The 19,622-nt window shown below is 51.4% G+C and overlaps 1 protein-coding gene across 8 annotated transcripts in view; it reads left to right on the top strand.

Moving 5' to 3' along the window:
* ZNF76 (zinc finger protein 76) overlaps positions 1–18,613 on the top strand; it is a 28,406-nt gene extending 9,793 nt beyond the window's left edge. For 2 of the 8 annotated variants that reach the window (XM_070456559.1, XM_070456560.1), the window contains exons 2-14: positions 5,547–5,717; positions 9,008–9,118; positions 9,234–9,311; positions 10,541–10,740; positions 12,715–12,831; positions 13,153–13,228; positions 13,759–13,884; positions 13,977–14,156; positions 14,965–15,198; positions 15,289–15,452; positions 16,174–16,338; positions 17,098–17,211; positions 17,747–18,613. In XM_070456559.1, coding sequence (XP_070312660.1) covers positions 5,642–5,717; positions 9,008–9,118; positions 9,234–9,311; positions 10,541–10,740; positions 12,715–12,831; positions 13,153–13,228; positions 13,759–13,884; positions 13,977–14,156; positions 14,965–15,198; positions 15,289–15,452; positions 16,174–16,338; positions 17,098–17,211; positions 17,747–17,851 — 1,746 coding nt within the window. In that variant the 5' untranslated portion in view covers positions 5,547–5,641 and the 3' untranslated portion in view covers positions 17,852–18,613. Of the gene's footprint in view, positions 1–5,546; positions 5,718–9,007; positions 9,119–9,233; positions 9,312–10,511; positions 10,741–12,714; positions 12,832–13,152; positions 13,229–13,758; positions 13,885–13,976; positions 14,157–14,964; positions 15,199–15,288; positions 15,453–16,173; positions 16,339–17,097; positions 17,212–17,746 lie in introns of those variants that run through there. The other 6 variants (XM_070456561.1, XM_020886882.2, XM_020886891.2 and 3 more) reach the window with 6 other exon arrangements.
* Positions 18,614–19,622: the final 1,009 nt, after the last annotated feature.

Below are 19,622 nucleotides of genomic sequence, written 5' to 3'. Positions count from 1 at the left end.
TTTTTTTTGGCTCCTCAGTACCCTCTGGGCTGACAGAGTCCAGAAACCCTTATTTCAGATGTTCCTGGAGTTCGGGCTAGCAGAAAATGATAGACTAGCAAACAAGGTGCCTGTAGTCCAGGCGGAGCCTTGCTTAGGTGTGGGTCAGATTAGATCTGAACCATGACATAGTGGAGAAGCACGTGGCTACTCTTTGATTTCCCGTCTGTCATACCTCTTATTTTTCTGCTTTGAGGAGACAATTTAAGCCCATCTTTTTTCATAGAGAAAGATTCAATGTATCTAAAAAGTTTTTCTAAATGTTATCTCACTGGTAACTATAATTTATGTTTACAAGAGGAAACACATTTATATATTATGAAGTCATAGAGCTGATTCCTGCACCAGAACCAACAATAGGTTAAGGTAATTTAAAAATTCAACAAACAGGAACTGGACTTGCTGCTAATTCTGGGTGTGTCAGTCTCCCTTTTCATCCCTATCTTTCGTCCTGGGTCTTATTCCTCACCACAACTCCGCCTAGACTAGCTCTCCATTCAGCTCAGGTCATTAGGGAACTGGTAAAAATTAACACCCTCCAAAAAGAAAACATAGCAGCTACTCCTGCCCCCCCACCCCCGCACTCCCCCCTGCCCTTTGTCAGAGGGCCACGGGAGTTAAGAATCTGAAATGTCCAGTACAGGCAGGAACTGCTCAGACCCAACCATCCTCAGGCAGTGACAAGCCTTCTTTGCTCTGCCAATGTCTCTGCAGTTGATTTAATACTGGCACAGGAAGCTTTGGAGTTGACTATTATTTAACAAAAGAAAGGGAGAAAAATGGCAATAAGACACTCGTACATGCTTGGCAGCCAAGAAGAAACCTCACCATCCGCAGTCAGGTGCTGTTGGAAGGCAGATTCAGCGATCCGGAAGGGCTAGAGAGCAAGAGGGGACTGTTTTATTAAAGGTTTATGTTATGAGGCTTAAGGAGGAAAACTGAATATTTAGCCTGGACATGAGAACATGTAAAAGAGCGGGGATTTGTTTTCTTTGAGTCAAAAAGCGTTATTTTGGGAAATGTGGCTGCTAGCTGTTCCCTCCTTCCATGTGGTCAGGTTGAGAAGAACTGGGATTAAGTTGCAGTGGGTGAGATGAAAGTTAAACAACCAGTATTCAAGTGTTCTAAGAGCTGATGTTGTGTTACAGTGGATTAGCAAAAGGAGGAAACAAACCAGATATTAAGAGGTATGGACTCTGGGGCTGGCCAGCCTGGCTTAGATCCTGGCTTCAGCACCAACTTGTTCTAGGACCTTGAGCAAATTACTCCACCTCTAAGCTTCAGTCACCTCAGCTATAAAATGGGGATAGTGTACTCACTTCCTCATAGGATTGTTTTTAAAATTAAAAGAGATAGTACAGATAGAGTACTTTAAACAGCAGCTGACATGTATTAAGGGCTGTATATTTAATAAATTTAATTACATGAATGGTGGCAAGGATTTTAGGGTCATTTGGGCCAACAATTCATTTTACAGATTAAGAGGCAATAACAGGAGGTGAAATTGAGGTTACAAGCCTTTCTGCAGATCCCAGGCTGTTCTCAGTACTCCTAGCTGTTACAGAAATACTCATTGCTTCAGAAGCATATCCCTTTAGGTTCCCCTTTCATCCCTTTCCCCAGAGCCAGCATTTCTTGAGTAATTCCTGTGCTAAATTCCCTGTGCTAAATGCTGATGTATGTGACCTCATTTCATCCTGACAGTAACATGTGACGAAGATGCCGCTGTTATCCTCATTTTTTTTTTAAGATGTATCATCTAAATTTCAGAGAGATCCAGTTACTTTCTAAGGACACACAGCTTGAAAGAGGCAAAGTCTGAGTTAGAACGAAGACTGACACCAGAGCCTGTGTTGTTAACCATGGCACAGATTTTCCTCAGAAAATCTCAGTAGAATACAGATGAGCTAAGTTAAACCAACCATTGCCTCAGCAGCCACAGGGCCCAGCCATAAAGATCTGACACCGTTTACTAATCCCTTTTCAACCTGTAGTCTGCTTTGTTTTCAGACATAGGTCTCTCAGGTGTATAATTTCTGATACAGTGCTGTTAATATGAAAACAGTTCACCAAAAGAACTTCTCTCCCTGCTTAAGAGAATGAAAGTCAAAGGTCCTGGAGCAGTCTCATGGAGGCCAGACCCAGGGCTTTCATGAGGTAGGGACCATGTCAGGGGTCATCAGGACTCTGGGCAACACTGGGGTCACTGCCAGGATCCAAGTAGACCAGAGAAAGTGAGTCACATATCGGAATTCCCAGCTAGACCAATGGTTCCTTACCTCCTTCAATCCCTGTAAGACTCCGATGACAGTCATGACTCTCCCCTCTTCAGAGGGGTGTGTGCAAGCTCACACACCAAAAACGTGTTATCAGGTGGCTTCAGGGTTCGTAAACTCCAGCTAAAAACCTCCGTGTTAGGCAGCAGAGTAGACTGCTTAGGAGCACTGCTCTGGTGCCAGGGTGGCCTGGATTCAAATCCTTTTCTTTCACTTACTAGCTGTGCAGCCTTGAGTAGAGCTTCACCTCCCTCAACCGTAAAATGAGGCTAATAATAGTATTTGATTAAAGGGTCATTGTGAGGATTAAACAGTTTACGTGGTTAGCTCTCTGGCCGTATTCACTATCAGCGGTAGTAGCATTGCTGTCCCCAGAGCTTAGCCCATTCAGTAAATGTGTATGGACAGAAGGAATGAATCATCCTGGTGGAGATGCCAAGTCTAGCATACGACATCCCAACCAGTGTCACAGATGGGCTGTAGTTGTGTCAGGAGACTTTCACACTCAGCTTTGAACCGCCAAAGCTCTCGCTGGTTGCTCATGGCTTCAAGCAGCAGCACCCGAAGTGTGACATACAGATATCCTCTCTGGGTGCTCTGATTGAGAAGCTCAGCCGGCAGCTAGGAAGAATCCAGTAGGCCATGCAGACTCCAAGTCCAGGAGAGTCCTCTGATGGGTGGCAAGGAGAACCTTGCCCTGGAGCAGGGCTCCGGTACACTTCGTCTGCCAGTCGGACGCGTCAGAGCTTCCCTGCTGGCATAAGGACCGGCGAGTCACAGCTCCAGGATTTGTGGAGAGCCCACAGTGAACCAGGAACTCGAAGTCTTATGTAGGCAACATGTGCTAAAGAGAGATAAGCATGTGACCCTGGGACTCACAGGAAAACGTAGTGGCCGGGCTGCAGGAACTTCTGAGGGGACCAGCCTTGCCTGCAGGGTGAATGAATTCTTAGCATGATAGGAAGCCACTGAAGAGTTTTAATCAAGGAAGTAGTAGGTTTAGATTTGTACTTAAAGGAAAAAAAAGGCATTCTGACACAAAATTTGAGTGAGAAACAGGCAAGAATTTATTGAGGACATATATTAGGAGGGTCTTACATTAGTCAACAGGTGAGAGGTGATACTCACCTGGAATTAGGTACCTTGACTTTCTTGTCTGTCTTCTAATTATTTAAATTGAGGTATAATTGACATGCAACATTATATTTGTTTCAGGTGTACAACATGAGGCAGTATCTGTATATTGTGAAATGATCACCACAGTCAGTTTAGTAACTAACAGCCAGCACCATATGCAGTTACAGAATTTTTTTCTTGTGCTAAAACTTTTAAAATTTATTCTCTTAGCAATTTTCCAATATGCAATACAGTATGATTAACTGTAGTCACCATGCTGTGCGTTACACCCCTCAGAACTTACTCTATAACTGGGAGTTTGTACCTGTCACTCGAGTTACTCGTTTCACCTACCCCACCCCTGCCTTTGGCAGTCACCAATGTGTTCTCTGTATCTATGAATCTATTTTTTTTTAAGGATTCCACATATAAGTGAGATCATAACAGTGCTTATTTTTTCTCCGCCTGACTTATCTCACTTAGCGTAACGTCCTCAAGGTGCATCCATGTTGTTGAAATGGCAAGATTCCATTCTTTTTGTAGCTGAATAATATTCCTCTGTGTGTGTGTGTGTGTAGCTCCTTCTTTATCCATTCACCCATCTGTGAACACTTAGATTGTTTCCGTGTCTTGGCTATTGTAAATAACGCCGCAATGAATATGGAAGTGCATATATCTTTTCAAGTTAAGGTTTTTGTTTTCTTTGGATAAATGCACAGAAGTGGGATTGCTCGATCAAATGGTAATTCTACTTTAAATTTTTTGAGGAATCTCCATACTGTTTTCTATAATAGCTACACCAATTTACATTCCCACCAATAGCACACAAGGGCTCGCTTTTCTCCACATCCTTGCCAAAACTTTTTTTCCTGTCTTTTTGGTAATAAACCATTCTGATAGATATGAGGTGATATCTCATTATGGTTTTGATTTGCATTCCACTGGTGATTAGGGATGTTGAGCATCTCTTCATGTACCTACTGGCCATAGAAAGCTGTCTATTCATATCATCTGCCTGTTTTTTTCAGTTGGAGTGTTTGGCTTTTTGCTACTGAGTCATTTGAGTTCTTTGTGTATTTTGCATATTAGCCCCTTATCAGATACAGGATTTGCAGATATTTTTCCCATTTAATAGGTTGCTTTTTCATTTTATTGATGGTTTCCTTTGCTTTGCAGAAACTTTTTAGTTTTTTACTCCCAATTGTTTATTTTTGTTTCCTCTGCTTTTGGTGATAAATTCCAAAAAGAAATCATTGCCAAGACTGATGTCAAAGAGCTTACCACCTGTGTTTTCTTCTAGAAGCTTTATGGTTTCAGGTTTTAAATTCAAGTCTTTAATCCATTTGAATTAATTTTGTATATGGTATAAGATGGTGGTATTCCTAGACTTCTGAGGATAAAGGAGGAATCAAGAATGACCCCACTGGGAATCCCCTGGTTGTCCAGTGGTTAGGACTCTGTGCTTTCACTACAAAGGGGCTAGGATCAATCCCTGGTCAAGCCACTAAGATCCTGCAAGCTGCATGGCCCCCCAAAAAGAATGACCCCACTGATTCTGGGTGAACGGATGGATCTGAGCACAGGAGAGATGTTAGAATGGTCACAGAGAAACAGCATCAGCGGAGTTGGCCACCTGCCTTCCGTGGGTCTCCCTTCTAGGGGAGTGAATTCAAAAGTGGGTTTTATAAACAATATTGACATGTTTATTTCTTATTTATTTGGCTGCACTGGGTCTTAGTTGCGGTATGCAGGATCTTTAGTTGTGGTGTGTGGTTTCTAGTTCCCTGATCAGGGTTCAAACCCTGGCCATCTGCTTTGGGAGCACAGAGTCTTAGCCACTAGGCCACCAGGGAAGTCCCTAAAAGTGGGTTTTGACTAATGAAATCTTACTTTACAACCAATTTGGCTGGCATGTTTCTCTTGAATGCTCAGTCTTTAGAATTCTTAAGTGTGTATATTTCGAACTCTTTTAATAAAAGCCAACATAGTTCTCTACTTTGAAGAATTCGTCTCTTTTTCTTTTTCTTCTTGGCTGGCCTCATTCACTCTCCCTGTGTGTCCTTGCAGCAGGAGGAAGCCATGCAGCTCATAATATGACACTGTTCATTTTCTCAGATTTGTGACGCAAAAGGAAATCTCTAGCCTCAGCTGTGGCTCCGGTGCTGGGAAGAAGCCAACTTCATGTCTGAGTGCACGGGCAGGAGTTTGCCATGGAGAGCTTGGGGCTGCAGACGGTGACCCTCAGTGATGGGACAACGGCCTATGTCCAGCAGCAAGCTGTTAAAGGTATTTCCACGGACCTCAGAATCCCACCCTGTCCCGGTCCAAGAGTCTCAACGACCACCCTGCCCTCTTGCCTGCTTGCCACAACTTGCTCTGCATGGGAATCTCAAAGTGATTGATAAAAAAGTAACTCTAAAATATAATGCCACCTAGGGAGGCTAGAAAATCAAATTAGCCTAGCTACAGGAGCCAAGATTCCCTTATGTGTGGTAAGAAATTGATAAGTATTTCTGGCATGGATGAACACAGTGCTGCTTGTGACTTCCTGCTTTTCAAATATTCCCTATCCAGTTTTCTCAGTTCTTTCTAGAAGCAGTTCATTTTAATTTAAGCAAGTTTAAGCAATCAAACTATCTTCTGAGCATACACCATGTATAACATACTCTTTAGGTTCCAGGTAAGGGGGTCACCCAAGCATAGATCTCATGCCTTAGGCCCCACTAGGGTGACCAGAAAAAATGTACAGGACACATAGTTAAATTTTAATTACATATGAACAATGAATAATTTTGTAGTGTAAGTATGTTCCAAATATTGCATGAGAAAGCTATGTATAAACATAAGATTAAATACTAAAAGTAGTAACATAGTAACACCAAGAACTAAAAAAAAACCTTCATTGTTTATCTGCCAATTCAGATTTACCTGAAATTCAAATTCTCAAGGAACTTAAATTCAAGGGGGCATGGAGTCAGAACAGAGCATTGTTGAAAAGCAGGGCCTTCTGGCCAGGACACTCACTGTCCTGACAAGTTCCTTCTTTTCGCCAGCATTTACAGGCACGCCAGATGGCATGTGTGTCTTTCTTGGACAGCACTGGCCAAACACTGCCTCATTCCTTCTCTATATTTTGCCTTTTCTGGACTCTGTGAGCACTGCAGTCCTCATTTCTCCAGTGTCATTGCAGCATTGCCCTCCTTAATTTCAACACATTCTCAAGATGTATTTCAGGTCCCAAGCTTATAAATTGTTGATTTCATGTTAAATCGGCTGCTTCCTGATGACAACAAAGAGGCTCCTTAATAGCATTGGTAGGCTCTTTCCATGTGATGACGTGTGGAGCTGGCTGGCTTTGTTTTCTTGAGGATGGACTTCTCTAGAACACTTTTGAAGCCTGCAGCCTTCTGTTTGCAGCCTTCCCATCAGAGGTCTTTGCCCTCTCACAGCAGTCTCAGTGGGATGGAAGAACTCAGGACCTTTCGATCAGGCTGCATTTAGTCTGTGGACCCGGGTATTTCCTTTGCCTCAGTCTTCTGTTACGAATTAATGGTTGAATGAATGAAAAAAAAAAAGTGGCTTCGCTTGGCCTTGGAAAGCCACTCTCTTCTTATGTCTTTCCTTCTTATGTCTGGATGATCTCTTTACCTGCCCATTTATATCTTCTCCTGTCACTCTTCCTGGCTCTGTTCTCTCCTTCCTCCATGGTGCTATAGTGTGTCCTTACATGCATGCACACACACACTCACACCCAGCAGATTTCACAGTGCTTAGAGTAGAGCTGGCCTTAAGGAACCAGAGCTTCACTGTCCTGAAAGGCAGCGCTCTTGCAGGTGAGCGCCTCTGATGCTCTCAACCAGCGCACTTTCATCTCTGTCAGCAGGCAGCTCTGTCTGGGCCCAGCTCAGCCAGTCGGAAGCCCTCAAATGTGATGAGACTTACCTATAAACAGGGTAAGCATGAAATGTGTTATTCAAAGCTGACACTTTGGAGAGTGGAAGAACATGCTATGAATAAAGGCACTGGGACCATTCCAGGCAGAATGGAACCTCCAGTCACCTCTGCAGTGGGGCACGAGGCCTTTGACAGTCAGCTCTTCTCCCTACCACCAGCACCCCACGCCTCTCCCCATTATCATCTCTGCGTGTTAGAAGAAGTTCTAGGTTGAGAATTTTCCCTTAATAACTCTTCTTGGCATTTTGTTTCCTGCCTTGCAGCAGTACCCACTCTCCTAGCAGAAGCTCTGCTGAACTTTCAGATCCCCAAGTACTGGTGCCCTTGGCAGGGCAGCTAAAGTGTTCAAAGGCAGGGTAGCCTGCTGCTTGCTGGGCAGGATGGAAGAGGGGGTTGCTCTCCCCTTGTCTCAGCTGCATTTCTCTCCTGCTTCCTACCTTTGTCCCCACCTTACCTACCTCTGGCTGGGTTGTAGAACTGTGAGTTACAGACCCAAGAAAACTCAAGTTTGGGGACAAGTTTGGGAATTCTTCTGAACGGTAGACATCAGCAGAGGTGAGGCAGAGGTAACTGTCTGGTCTTAAAACTTGTAACTAAATGAACAAAGAAACCACTTGTCATTGAGTCTTCAGTCTCCCTTCTTCCCTTTCTCACTTCCTTTACCCCTTCTCCCTCTCAGACTCCCTGGACATAAGGAGAGGCCTATATAATTCTAAATCTAAGAGCCTTTTGCTCTTAGAAGAGGAAACGGAGGCACAGAGAAGTTAAATAAGTTGTCTGAGATCACACAGCTAGTAAGAGGTAGAGCTGAAATTCAAACCCAGGAGGTCTGGACTGGTTGTAGAGCCTTTGCTTTTTTGTGTGGGTGGAGGTGCTGTCCTGGGTCTTTGTTGCCGCACAGGCTTTTCTCTGGTTGCAGCGGGTGGGGACTGCTCTAGCTGCAGTGGCTTCTCTTGTCGCAGGGCTCTAGGGCACTCAGGCTTCAGTAGTTGCTGCGTGCGGGCACATTTGTGGCTCCTGGCTCAATAGTTGTGACACACGGGCGTAGGTGCTCCATGGCATGTGGGATCTTCCTGGACCAGGGATCAAACCTGTTTCTCCTGCACTGGCAGAGGGATTCTTTACCATTGAGCCACCAGGGAAGCCCCAGAGCTCATTGCTTTTAACCTGTAAGTTATCCTGCCTTATCAAAGGGTCTCGTTCTTGGCATACTGCCCCAGTGGGAGACAAGGGAACGTAGTTTGATTTAGTTAATATGAGTCAGATCTGAATTTGGATCCATTTGGGGCCTTTCCAGATTTCAGGGAATCCTTTGTTTGCCGCTTAGCTCAATCTCAGCAACTTACTGCCAGGTTGGAAGTCCCTGCTTTGTGTGGCATGGGTAGAATAATAAATGAAGTTGCTCCTCCTATGAGTGACAGAAGGGGAATCTTCTGGGAGCTGTAGGGTTCTTCATGGCATGATGTCTCTACCTCGGTACCTCTGAGGCCCAGATCTGGGAGGCAGGGAGTGAGGTAACTTGGAGAATGTCTAAGCTGTGCTTAGACGCGCAGACTCTGCCTCCAACAGGCCTCTACTAAAGCAGGCAAGTGTTCCTCAGCCCTCTTCTGGGCCTGGCGCAGGCCCACTTCTCTCCATTTCTGCCTCCACAGGAGACAAGCTTCTTGAAGGGCAAGTGATCCAGCTCGAAGATGGGACCACTGCATACATTCACCAAGTGGCAGTGCAGAAAGGTGAGGGCATCCCGGACGCCCCTGCCACATGAGGGAGGCCAAGCAGCCTCTGCCAGAGGGGCCCCGCTCCCCGACCCCAAGCTCCGGAGAAAGGCAGGCGTTGCTCTCATTACAGAACCTCTTTCCTTTGAGGATGGACAACCCGTGCAGCTGGAAGATGGCAGCATGGCCTACATACACCGCACACCTAAAGGTGGGGTCACAGTCCTCATGACTGGGGAGAAGGAAGGGAGGCAGAACTGGCCGTGGTCGGGGGATAGCATTGTGCACCCTGGGAGCTGGGGCAGAGACATGGAGCCGTGGGCCCCACGCTCACCTGGATTGGCAGGCACCCCTGCCTTCCCTGGTGTGGACCGCAGGAGCAGCTGCTTCTGCCCCTCAGATGCTGAGCCTGGGAGTCCATGGCCTGGGCCTGGCAGCTTTGGCTCCAGCACAGCCACAAAGTCTTAAGACTTTAAATAGGATCCAATAATATTATCCAAGACAAGGACTACACACTTAAGTCACATTTTTTAAGAATGAAGCTTTTAAGGTACTGAAGAATAATGCTTTATTTCTTCTACAAGTAGTTTCTTGAGCAGTTACTGCATGCCAGGCACTCGGTGTGGAGTATACAAAAGAGAACAGGATCGGACATAGTCCCTGCTCTCCTAGAATCTAGTGGGGGAAAGGGCTTGAAACGAACCATCACGAACTGATCACTGCAAACTGAACCTCCCTGGGCTCAGACTCAGGGAGGGCTTTTCTGAGAAAGTGACGCTTGGGCTGGGAGCTGGAGGATGGAGTGGGCCTAGCTGAGGAAGAGCAATGGCAAGAAGGGTTCAGTACTCCAGATGGAAGGAACAGCATGTGTGACCCGGAAACGGGGGTGGAGGTGGGCAGGGAGAAAGAAGGGCACATGCAGGGAACTGCCAGGAGTTTGAGTCCTAGAGGGGAGGGCAGAGTGGGTGAGGTGAAGCCAGAGAGGACAGGGGCCAGAGCGCTGGGGCTGCAGAATAAGGGTTTGGGCTTTTTTCCTGAGTCTGATGGGCACGGTTGAACTGCTTAGGCTGTCAGGTAACAAGACCGCACATGTGTCCTGCAGAGCTCCCTCTGGGTGCTGTGCTGCCTGGAGGGAACAAGACGGGGTGAGGGGCCACCAGTCAGGAGGTTCTTACGGCCGTCTCAGCCAAGATGCTGGTCCTCTCAGGTGCTCACCAAGCTCGTGCGTTCCCAGTCGGTACTCCCTAGGAGACCTCATCCTTAGGAGAGGGGGCCCGAGAGGGAGGGCCAGTCAGAGCGGGCCACCAAGGTGGGGGAGCAGGAGAACCCCGAGGCTAAGACCCGCCTCGGTATATGTACGTCTCCTTACCTCAACGCCCAGGTCCCAGCCGCTTCTCTTGCCCTTGTGCAGCGTCTGGGCTAACCGCATGTTCCCTGCAGAGGGCTATGACCCCAGTGCCCTGGAAGCTGTCCAACTGGAAGATGGCTCCACCGCCTACATTCACCACCCCATGGCCGTGCCGTCGGATGGCACCATCCTGGCCGTGCAGACAGAGGTGGGCCTGGAGGACCTGGCCGCAGAGGATGATGAGGGCTTTAGCGCGGACACAGTGGTAGCCCTGGAGCAGTACACCAGCAAGGTGAGCTCTCTAGAGGGCAGGGCTAGTCCTGTGCCTGGACAGGACCAGGGCTACTCCCTGTGACCCCTCGCCTGGCTCCCCCGACTCACCTCTCACGTGTCATCTTCTTGGGCAAGCATCACAGCCTGGCTGGGGCTGCCAACAGCTGTGTACACTCATGCTTGTTTATGCGTCTCTGCAGAGGGAAGGCAGCTGTAAGAAACAGTGATACCCATACGGTGGGAATTTAGGCCCAGCTTCACTTTGGCTGCACTGTCTGAGAAAACCTTTGCCAGTGACTTTTATTAGTTTTCCAGTCCGCTGAGGTCAGATGTTCTTGTGTTTATTTCTTCTCTGCGACTCATTAAGTCATTTGGGAAAATAACCTCAGTAGGCAGTGACGAGAGCAGATGCATCAGAGCAGCTGGGATTCTTGGAACCCGGGGCTTGCACAGTAGCTCAGCTGTGAAGGAAAAGGATGTTGGCTTTCCAAACATTAGTCAGTCTAGGCTCTCTGCCGGGGCCGTGGTCCTGCCTGTAGGGGAAACTGGTTCAGAGATCTGAGAGCCTTCCAGACCAGGGTCCTCCCTCCCCGGCCGAATTGCAGCACCTCAGGGTGGATGTGGCAGAGCTTCCTGGAGCATGCATTTTACCTAGGGACTGGGGGAGTTGTTTTTATAATTAAACTAGTATGGCTATATCATGGAAGAGAAGAGGAAGTCCTTGTGTCTTTTCAAGTTGAAAAGACACTACAAAACTTTGCAGTAGGCCTCTCTGGGCTGTGCCCACTCCCACCCCTATGCTGTCAGTGTGTTTTAGAAGCTCACTGCTGTTGGAAAGACAGCCAGGCTTTAACTGTGAGCCCTGAAATCTGTGGCTCTGCGTCTGCCTCGTGTGGCCTCAGTCACTCTCCTCGGAGGCCTCCACTTGTTCCTATCTCATATGATGAGTTGGGGCCAGATGCTCTCAGAGGGTTGCTTCCAGCCCTGAAGTTTTTTGATTCCCTCAAGAACCAGTGGGACATGGGTGTAAAATATGAATGCCTGACTGGGTCAGCCTGCCGAGCAGGCCCAGCCACCTGTGACCCTCTCCTGCCACCCACCAGCTACTTGAGTGTCCAGGAAACTTTGTCAGATGCCTGACCCCTTGACCTGGAGCTGACTAGACAGACCCGCCATGGATTTGGCCTCTCTCCTTTGACTCCTGTTCACCACGCCTTCCAGAGTTCAGTTTCAAGAGCTCCTGGGAAGGCCACAGTGTCCCAGAAACAAAGACTAAGGGACAGTCCCAGCAGGACTCCGCCCAGGAAAGCAGAACAGTAAGGCTCCCTGGAGCCAGAGGCTGGTGTGGAATGGTTTTGGGTAGGAGAGGGGGAACGGAAGGGCTTGTCAGTAGCCAGGTGCTGCAGGTAGAACTGGGCTTCTGTGGGACTCACAGGCCCCTGCCCTGGACACCTGTGCACTTTGTTGGTGTGGCCACCTTGCTTCTGGTGAGCCCAGGTGAGCTGCTCCCCATAGCCAGGCCCTTGGCAGTGCCCCTTCCAAACACAGGTTTCCCCAGGGAGGAAGGAATCTCCTCCCGTCAGAGGATAAACGTGTCCAGAGCGGCCGCCTCCATGGTTGATGGTCAGAAGGGGGGCAGCTGGCCCTCAGCCCAGCTCAAGTGTGGCCGTTGCGACCACTCCTGCCCCCACCTTACCTGCCCGTCTAAGAAATGCCCTTTCTCCCCAAGGTGTCAGAGCCCCAATGACATTTAGTCGTCTCTGTTTCCATCAGAGCTGGGTGGTGACTCCATTGGCCAGCCCTGTTTCTTCTGCAGCAGGCTCAGCGTCTGTTCCATCTGTCTAGCTCGAACACCCAGGTTGCGCTTCTCCCCCTTGGTAGGTTTAACCCTGTTTATTGGGTCTTAAACTGCCAGCTGGGCCCTGTGTCCCACCTCTTCCCTTCCTTCTTCGAAGAGAATACATATAGGGACCCCAAGATTTTTTTCCCTCAGGTTCTGCATGAGAGCCAGGCTCCTCATAATGGCAAAGGACAACAGGTTGGGGACAGAGCATTCCGCTGCGGATACAAGGGCTGTGGGCGTCTTTACACCACCGCGCATCACTTAAAGGTAAGGTGGCTGCAGAGAGCTCTCAGCCTTGCCGTCTTCCAGCAGGCTGTAATCCTGCCCTCCCGCTTTGACTGGAACTGGTCCCTGACCTTAGGTTGCTCACTGCCTCCTGGAAGGAAGAGATGTGTGTACAGCACTGTCAGCGGGGGGGCCATGACACACATGAAGGGAGTCAGGGGAGGCTCCCTGGAGGCGGCATCTCCGCTGAGGAGGGAGCAAAATAAAGGAGGCGGCCAGTGCTGATACTCTGGGCCCTGAAGAAACCACAGAGCCCATTCATACCCTCTCCCCTCTGAATGATGTGGTTGCTTGTCCTCACAGGTGCACGAGAGAGCTCATACTGGTGACCGTCCATACAGGTGTGATTTCCCCAGCTGCGGAAAGGCCTTTGCCACAGGTAACCTACCTGGATGGAGACCAAGGTGGACTGCTTCCAGTTGAGGGTTGAGGGTTCTAGATTAGCTCTGAATGTTCCCTAAAGGGAGCCAAGCACCAGGCTGCCTTCCAGAAGAAACTGCGGTCTCAGTGCTCCAACTGCAGGAAACCCTGTCATGGAGGCAAGAAGCAGCCCTGATAGAGACCAGTGGGGGGTGCCAGTGGTTGGAGGGGTTGCCTCCCTCTGGACTTCATTTTCCCTCTCAGTTGAGGCCCTGAGGTCATAGGTTCTTCAAGTCTCCTTTTCCACGGGTTCTGGAATGGCGCCAGCTGGCCCTGGACAGGGCAGGGAGCAGGGACCGCTGCCCCAGCCCCACTTCTCTGCCCCGGCAGCGGTGGGACAGAGGCAGACACGGGCGCTCTGTGCCAAAGGAGGCTCAGAGCCTCTCGGGGCACACCTTAAGGGAGAGAGCCTCGGCCTTAGGAAGACGAGGTGGTGAAGACGAGGCCCGCCCTGTGCTCTTCTCACCCACGCCCCTCCCCCGGGGACAGGATATGGGCTGAAGAGCCACATGCGCACCCACACTGGTGAGAAGCCATACAAGTGCCCAGAGGAGCTGTGCAGCAAGGCCTTCAAGACCTCAGGAGACTTGCAGAAGCACGTCCGGACCCACACTGGTAGGCCGGGCCCAGCCCGCCCAGCCCAGTTATGACCTGGCCACTCCCCGGGGCTCACTGCTGAGCCGCCCTCACACAGCGGGTCTCCACAGGTGAACGCCCCTTCCGGTGCCCCTTCGAGGGCTGCGGCCGCTCCTTCACTACATCTAACATCCGCAAGGTACATGTGCGCACCCACACGGGCGAGCGACCCTACACCTGCCCTGAGCCCCACTGTGGCCGCGGCTTCACCAGCGCCACCAACTACAAGAATCACGTGCGCATCCACACAGGTGGGCCAGCTGGCATGCGCGAGCCTCCCCCTCTGAGGCCCCAGCCCCCCTACCGAAGGCTTCTGACCTGAGACACCTTCTCAACACCTAGCCCAGAGGGTCATTGCAGGCTGGTCCATGGGTGGGGCACAGGGTCCCCCGGTTCCAGCTGTGCCCCCAGAACTGCTCTTTCACTTGCAGTGAGCAAGCAGTTCCTCCATTTCCAGTTGGGGCTGATCTGATGGGCACTGCTGGCCTTGTTAGCCCCCTGCCCCATCTACACCCACCTGAAATCCCCCCCTCCAGCTGAGCTCCCAGATAAAGGCCAGGGTCAGGCACAATGGGGAGAAAGCAGAGTGAAATGTCGTCTTCAGCTCCTCATGTCGTCCACTGTCCATGTGACTCCCGTGTGTCCTCACCCTTCCCCAGTGTTGCGTCCCTGTCCAGCTTCTGTGTCATCTCTCAGACACACGCGTCCCCTCCCTCTGCCATCACACCTGGCATGTCCCCGTCAGCCACCCCCTCTGTCTCCTGCTGTTCACAGGCCCTGGTGCCCCTCACCAGCCCCTTCACTAGCCTCAGCCTTGCCCACCCCCCCACCCCCCCGGTCTTCTCTCCACCTTGTCTGCAGGCCCCGTGGTCCCACACTCACTCCCTCTGTCTCTGCCGCTGGCCACCTTCCCCAGCTCTGTCCCTTTGGAGTCCCAGATCCCAGTCCCTCTTCCTCCCTCTGGCTCTCTCTTCGCCAACCCTGTCCCTCACTCCTGCTCCCTTAGTTTCCCCCTTGCCAGCCCCAGGTCCCACCCCCCTCACAGCCCAGTGTCCCCAGGGGAGAAGCCATACGTTTGCACGGTGCCAGGCTGCGGGAAGCGCTTCACCGAGTACTCGAGCCTGTATAAGCACCACGTGGTGCACACACACTGCAAGCCCTACACCTGCAGCACCTGCGGGAAGACCTACCGGCAGACCTCCACCCTGGCCATGCACAAGCGCAGCGCCCACGGCGAGCTGGAGGCCACAGAGGAGAGCGAGCAGGCCCTTTACGAGCAGCAGCAGCTCGAGGGTGAGGGGTGTGGGCAGGAGGTGAGGGGACAAGCCAGGCCTCCCCATGACCACCTGGGGGCAGGTGTCAGCCCAGGCTCTCCTCTCCCAGCCGCCTCTGCAGCCGAGGAGAGCCCGCCCCCCAAGCGACCCCGCATTGCTTACGTGTCGGAGGTGAAGGAAGAGGGCGATGACCTCCCTACCCAAGTGGCTATGGTGACCGAGGAGGACGGGGCCCCCCAGGTGGCTCTGATCACACAGGATGGTGCCCAGCAGGTACAGGCCAGGGGGCGAGGGGTGGGTGGGCCCCTCTGGCAGGTACTCCCTCCCTCTTTCTCTGGGGAGCTCTCTCTGGGGAGCTCCAGGTTCTAATAGCCCCATCTTCACCCAGGTTCTCTTTTTTGCCCTTGTGGATCTCAAGAGCCGAGGCCGAGGCTACCAGCTCCCTGTGACACAGGCCTCCTGCTCCTTCTGCTCGTGCGTCCAGCTCAGTCTCGGGGGCTTCTGGAGCACAGCTAGTAGTTTCCCTTTTTACTTGAGGGCTGACAGGTCCTGTTTGTCTGGGTCAAACACTTGGATGTCCTCCTCCAGAGAGGCACGTTGGTGTATGGGCCAGAGCATGGGGTGGTATCTGGAAGCCCGGGCTTTCTCACCAGCAGTATAACCTGACCTTTGTCTGCACTCTCACCGGCAAGTGCACCTATGACTCTTAGAGTTGATATGAGAATGAAATTGGGTAGAGACCCTGAATTGCATGGAACAGAGCCCTGAGGCAAAGTGGTGGTGAATACACGTGGTCAGCAGAGTTCTTCCAGTGTAGCCTCTCTTTGCAACCAGGGCCATTTCACTTGCTTGTCCTGACCCCTCCTCCTGTGACAAGAAGCTGATCCTCTAGTCTACCAGTAGGCAAACCTGAACGAGCAGGTCCATCTGCCTAGGGGCTTTCAGACAACCCTCCCCTCCGCTCCTAGCTCATCTTCCTCCTTCCTATTGGCAGGTCAGCCTGTCCCCAGAAGACCTGCAGGCCCTGGGGAGCGCCATCAGTATGGTGACCCAGCATGGCAGCACCACCCTTGCCATTCCCAGTCACGACGATGACCTTGCCACCTCTGGCACACACACAGTCGCCATGGTCAGCGCCGATGGCACCCAGACACAGCCCGTACGACTAGGCGGTTTGCTTGGAATTCTTCCTCTCTTGTCCTTCCTTTCTGTGGGACGGGCCTTAAAGTGCGGGCTAAATTAGTCCAGCCTTCTTAGGAGGGCCAACATTCCCACAGATAAAGTGTCTTACCTACAACTCCTCTGGGTCATCAGCAACTCTCCTTTGTTGACAAGCATTGCTCTGAGAGTCGAGACAGTTTGCTTGCTGCCATAGGCATGTTGCATGTTACTTTTCCATGAGCTTTAGTCCATTTTCAAATGAGAATATTAAGTTACCTCTGGGGCCTTTTACAGCTCTGTCCTTCTGTGGCTCAAAATTCATAAGTTAAGTTGGCTATAAGTTAAAGAAACATATAGCCCCCACTTAGGGCTTCCTTGGTAGCTCAGTCAGTAAAAGAATCTGCCTGCAATGCAGGAGACCCAGGTTCGATTCCTGGGTTGGGAAGATCCCCTGGAGAAGGAAATAGCAACCCACTCCAGTGTTCTTGTCTGGAAAATTCCATGGAAGGAGGAATCTGGTGGGTTCTAGTGCATGGGGTCTCGAGTCGGACACAACTTAGCGACTAAACCACCGCCACCACTACAACCCCCGCTTAGCTCTGAGCCCCAAGCTAGTTCATTAATCTGACTCATCATGATTTTATTCATTTCCTTCTGGGTTGTTCCCAGCCACATTGCTTGAAAGGATTTTTTTGGATTGGGGGTTGGGAGAATAATGTAGGTAGGTTGGAAAACCTCGTTCTTAATATTATTTCAGGTCACAATCATTACCTCTGGGACTGTGGTGGCTGAGGACTCAAGTGTAGCATCCCTTCATCATCAGCAGGTGGCGCTGCTGGCCACAGCCAACGGAACTCACATTGCGGTGCAGGTGAGGAGGCTGGGGGCTGGAGAAGCAGCAGGAAGGGCAGGGGCACTCGGTGCAGGACTAGGAGAGGACGCATTCGGGTCTGAAGGTGCCCATTTCAGAGGACAAAGCCTTTCCTGCCCGCATCCACACACCTGTCTCAGGCTCAGGCTCTTCCTTCACTGAGGCAGGGTGGGGAGCCCCTTCTGACCTTCATGGTAACTTTCATGGCAGTCTGCCTTGCAGTCTCAACCCTTCATTTCTTCGTGTCCCTGTTCCTTCATCTGGAAAATAAGGGGGCTGAAGTATATGATTATTCCAACCCGCCATTCCCCTGCCATGAGCAAGCTGCTCTGTCTGACCCTGGACCGTTCCATGGCTCCTCACCATGCCTAGCCTGAAAGGGTTCTATCAGTGAACTTCCTGTTTCCTGGGGCCCTACTGAGTGCTCAGGTGTGTGTGACATTGGGTAGGTGGAGGACATTCAAAAGAGTAGACCACATACTCTACCACTGGGACCTGGGAGGGAGGGTCTCACTTTCTCCCTCCTTCTCCACAGCTGGAGGAGCAGCAGACCTTAGAGGAGGCCATCAGCGTGGCCACCGCTGCCATGCAGCAGGGGGCGGTGACCCTGGAGACTGCAGAGTCGGAGAGCAGCTGCTGAGCCCAAGGGCTGGGTCCCACACTGCGCTGAAGGAGGTGCCGGGCCGCACAGGCATCCTTGCCTCCAAGGGCCCAGGCTGTGGCTGACGTGCAGGTGGCCGCACAGGCCTCTGGGGCAAGAAGGCAGCAGGAAAACGGCCTGAAGGGCACGGGAGCCCTGCCCCCAAGGAGGGCCGGGCAGCTGGAATCGGGGGCGTGCATCTTCCTCAGGAGCTAAGGAGGACAAGCTTGATCAGCAGGCTGCACTGGGGTGTCCTCCCCCCCAGAATCAGCTGAGCACCCTCTCTCCTCTCTGGAAAACACCCATCCTGCCCTCGGTCCATCCCCCTTCTCAGGTGGCGATTGGGGCTGCTCTTGGGACTGGTCCTCTACTCCCAACTGGTCATTGCCCACTCTGGGAGCAGTCAGACAGCTCTTCCGCCCAGTAGGGGCAGAGCGGGCCCAGCCCTGCCCCTCCCAGCAATAAACACCTCCCCGGAGGCCAGCCAAGGTGTCTGGCCCCTTGGCAGCAGGGACTTTCTGCCACCACAGTCAGAATCGCTCAGGGGCCCGTGGCTGGAGAAAGGTGCCCAGCCCCACGCCCACCCCAGCTGCTCCCCAGCCTCTCCACAGCTGTGGCAGAGAGGCCAGGAATGACTGTACATACTGGGGATCGGGTGTAATTTGTTTTATTTTTTTTAACTGCATTTTGATAATTTTTTTTCCTGCTCTGGATGGTGGTGGCAAATGGGTGAATGAGTATTTAATAAAAGTTCCAAGTTTCCACCTGGGTCTTTCCTCCCTTCTTTCAGCTTTGGGCCCTGGTGCCAGGGCTGGTCAAATCAGGCTCTTGGCCCTATATCCCAAGCGCAGACCTCACTCAGGTGCAGACCTCACTCAGCCTCAGTGTTGGACTGGGGTGCCTGCCTCCCAGGAGTCCCGGGGAAGGAAGCCCTAATGTGAGAGAAACCCCAAGGAGTGGCCGGTGGCTTCCTGCCCACAGCTGAGCAGCTGGGCTCCGAGTAGCCAAACAAGGCCAGTGTGACCACTGCTTCCAGGCTCTGGTTGGATCTCAAGCCTCAAGATGAGTAGGCTGAAGGAACTCTGTTTTTTTCTACCTTGCTTTGTGATATGTCATCACAGCCCCTCCAGACCCAACCGCTTCTCCACACACAGCACACAGTCCACTGCTCAAGTCAGGAAAGCCCCACGGATTGGGGGTACCCTTGCCAAGGCACCCAAGATTTCTGATGGCTCTGCTGTCCTGGTGCTGAAGTGCCAGCTTTGATACCCAGCTCTGGGGGTACCCACCTAGGTGTCTGGGACCATGCTGTGGAAGTCCAAAGACACAGTCAGAGTCTACTGAAAAGTATGTGGTAGGACCGGACCAGTCCTGGCGGGAAGGACAGAACACAGGAAAGGGAGGTGATGGAAAGAACACGTGGGTTTGACCCCTCCTGCTTGGGAGCATCACAGGGATTGGAGGTGGAGGTGTCTGTTTTCCTCTCCCCACTGTCACGGGTATGCGCCGCCTCCCCTAACACAGGCATCCTCTCTTAGGATGCCTAGCAAACTCTCTTTTGTACCTGCTTCTTGGAAGGACAGGTGCTGGGGCATGCCCCCGGGTAGGGGCGCTTCAGTTACCTTCAACATCCAAGGCCACTGTTAGTGGCAGGAGTATGTGCCAGCCCTCACAGGTACTGAGTCTAAAGAAACAGAAGCACTGATGTCCCCACCCTGGGTCCCCAACCTCCTGCTCCCAGTGCCCTGGAAGCTGGGCCCCACCACGGGGC

The sequence above is a fragment of the Odocoileus virginianus genome, chromosome 27, assembly GCF_023699985.2.
Source record: "Odocoileus virginianus isolate 20LAN1187 ecotype Illinois chromosome 27, Ovbor_1.2, whole genome shotgun sequence".
In the NCBI taxonomy this organism is placed as follows: domain Eukaryota; kingdom Metazoa; phylum Chordata; class Mammalia; order Artiodactyla; family Cervidae; genus Odocoileus; species Odocoileus virginianus.
This window is presented reverse-complemented; position numbering and strand designations above follow the sequence as displayed.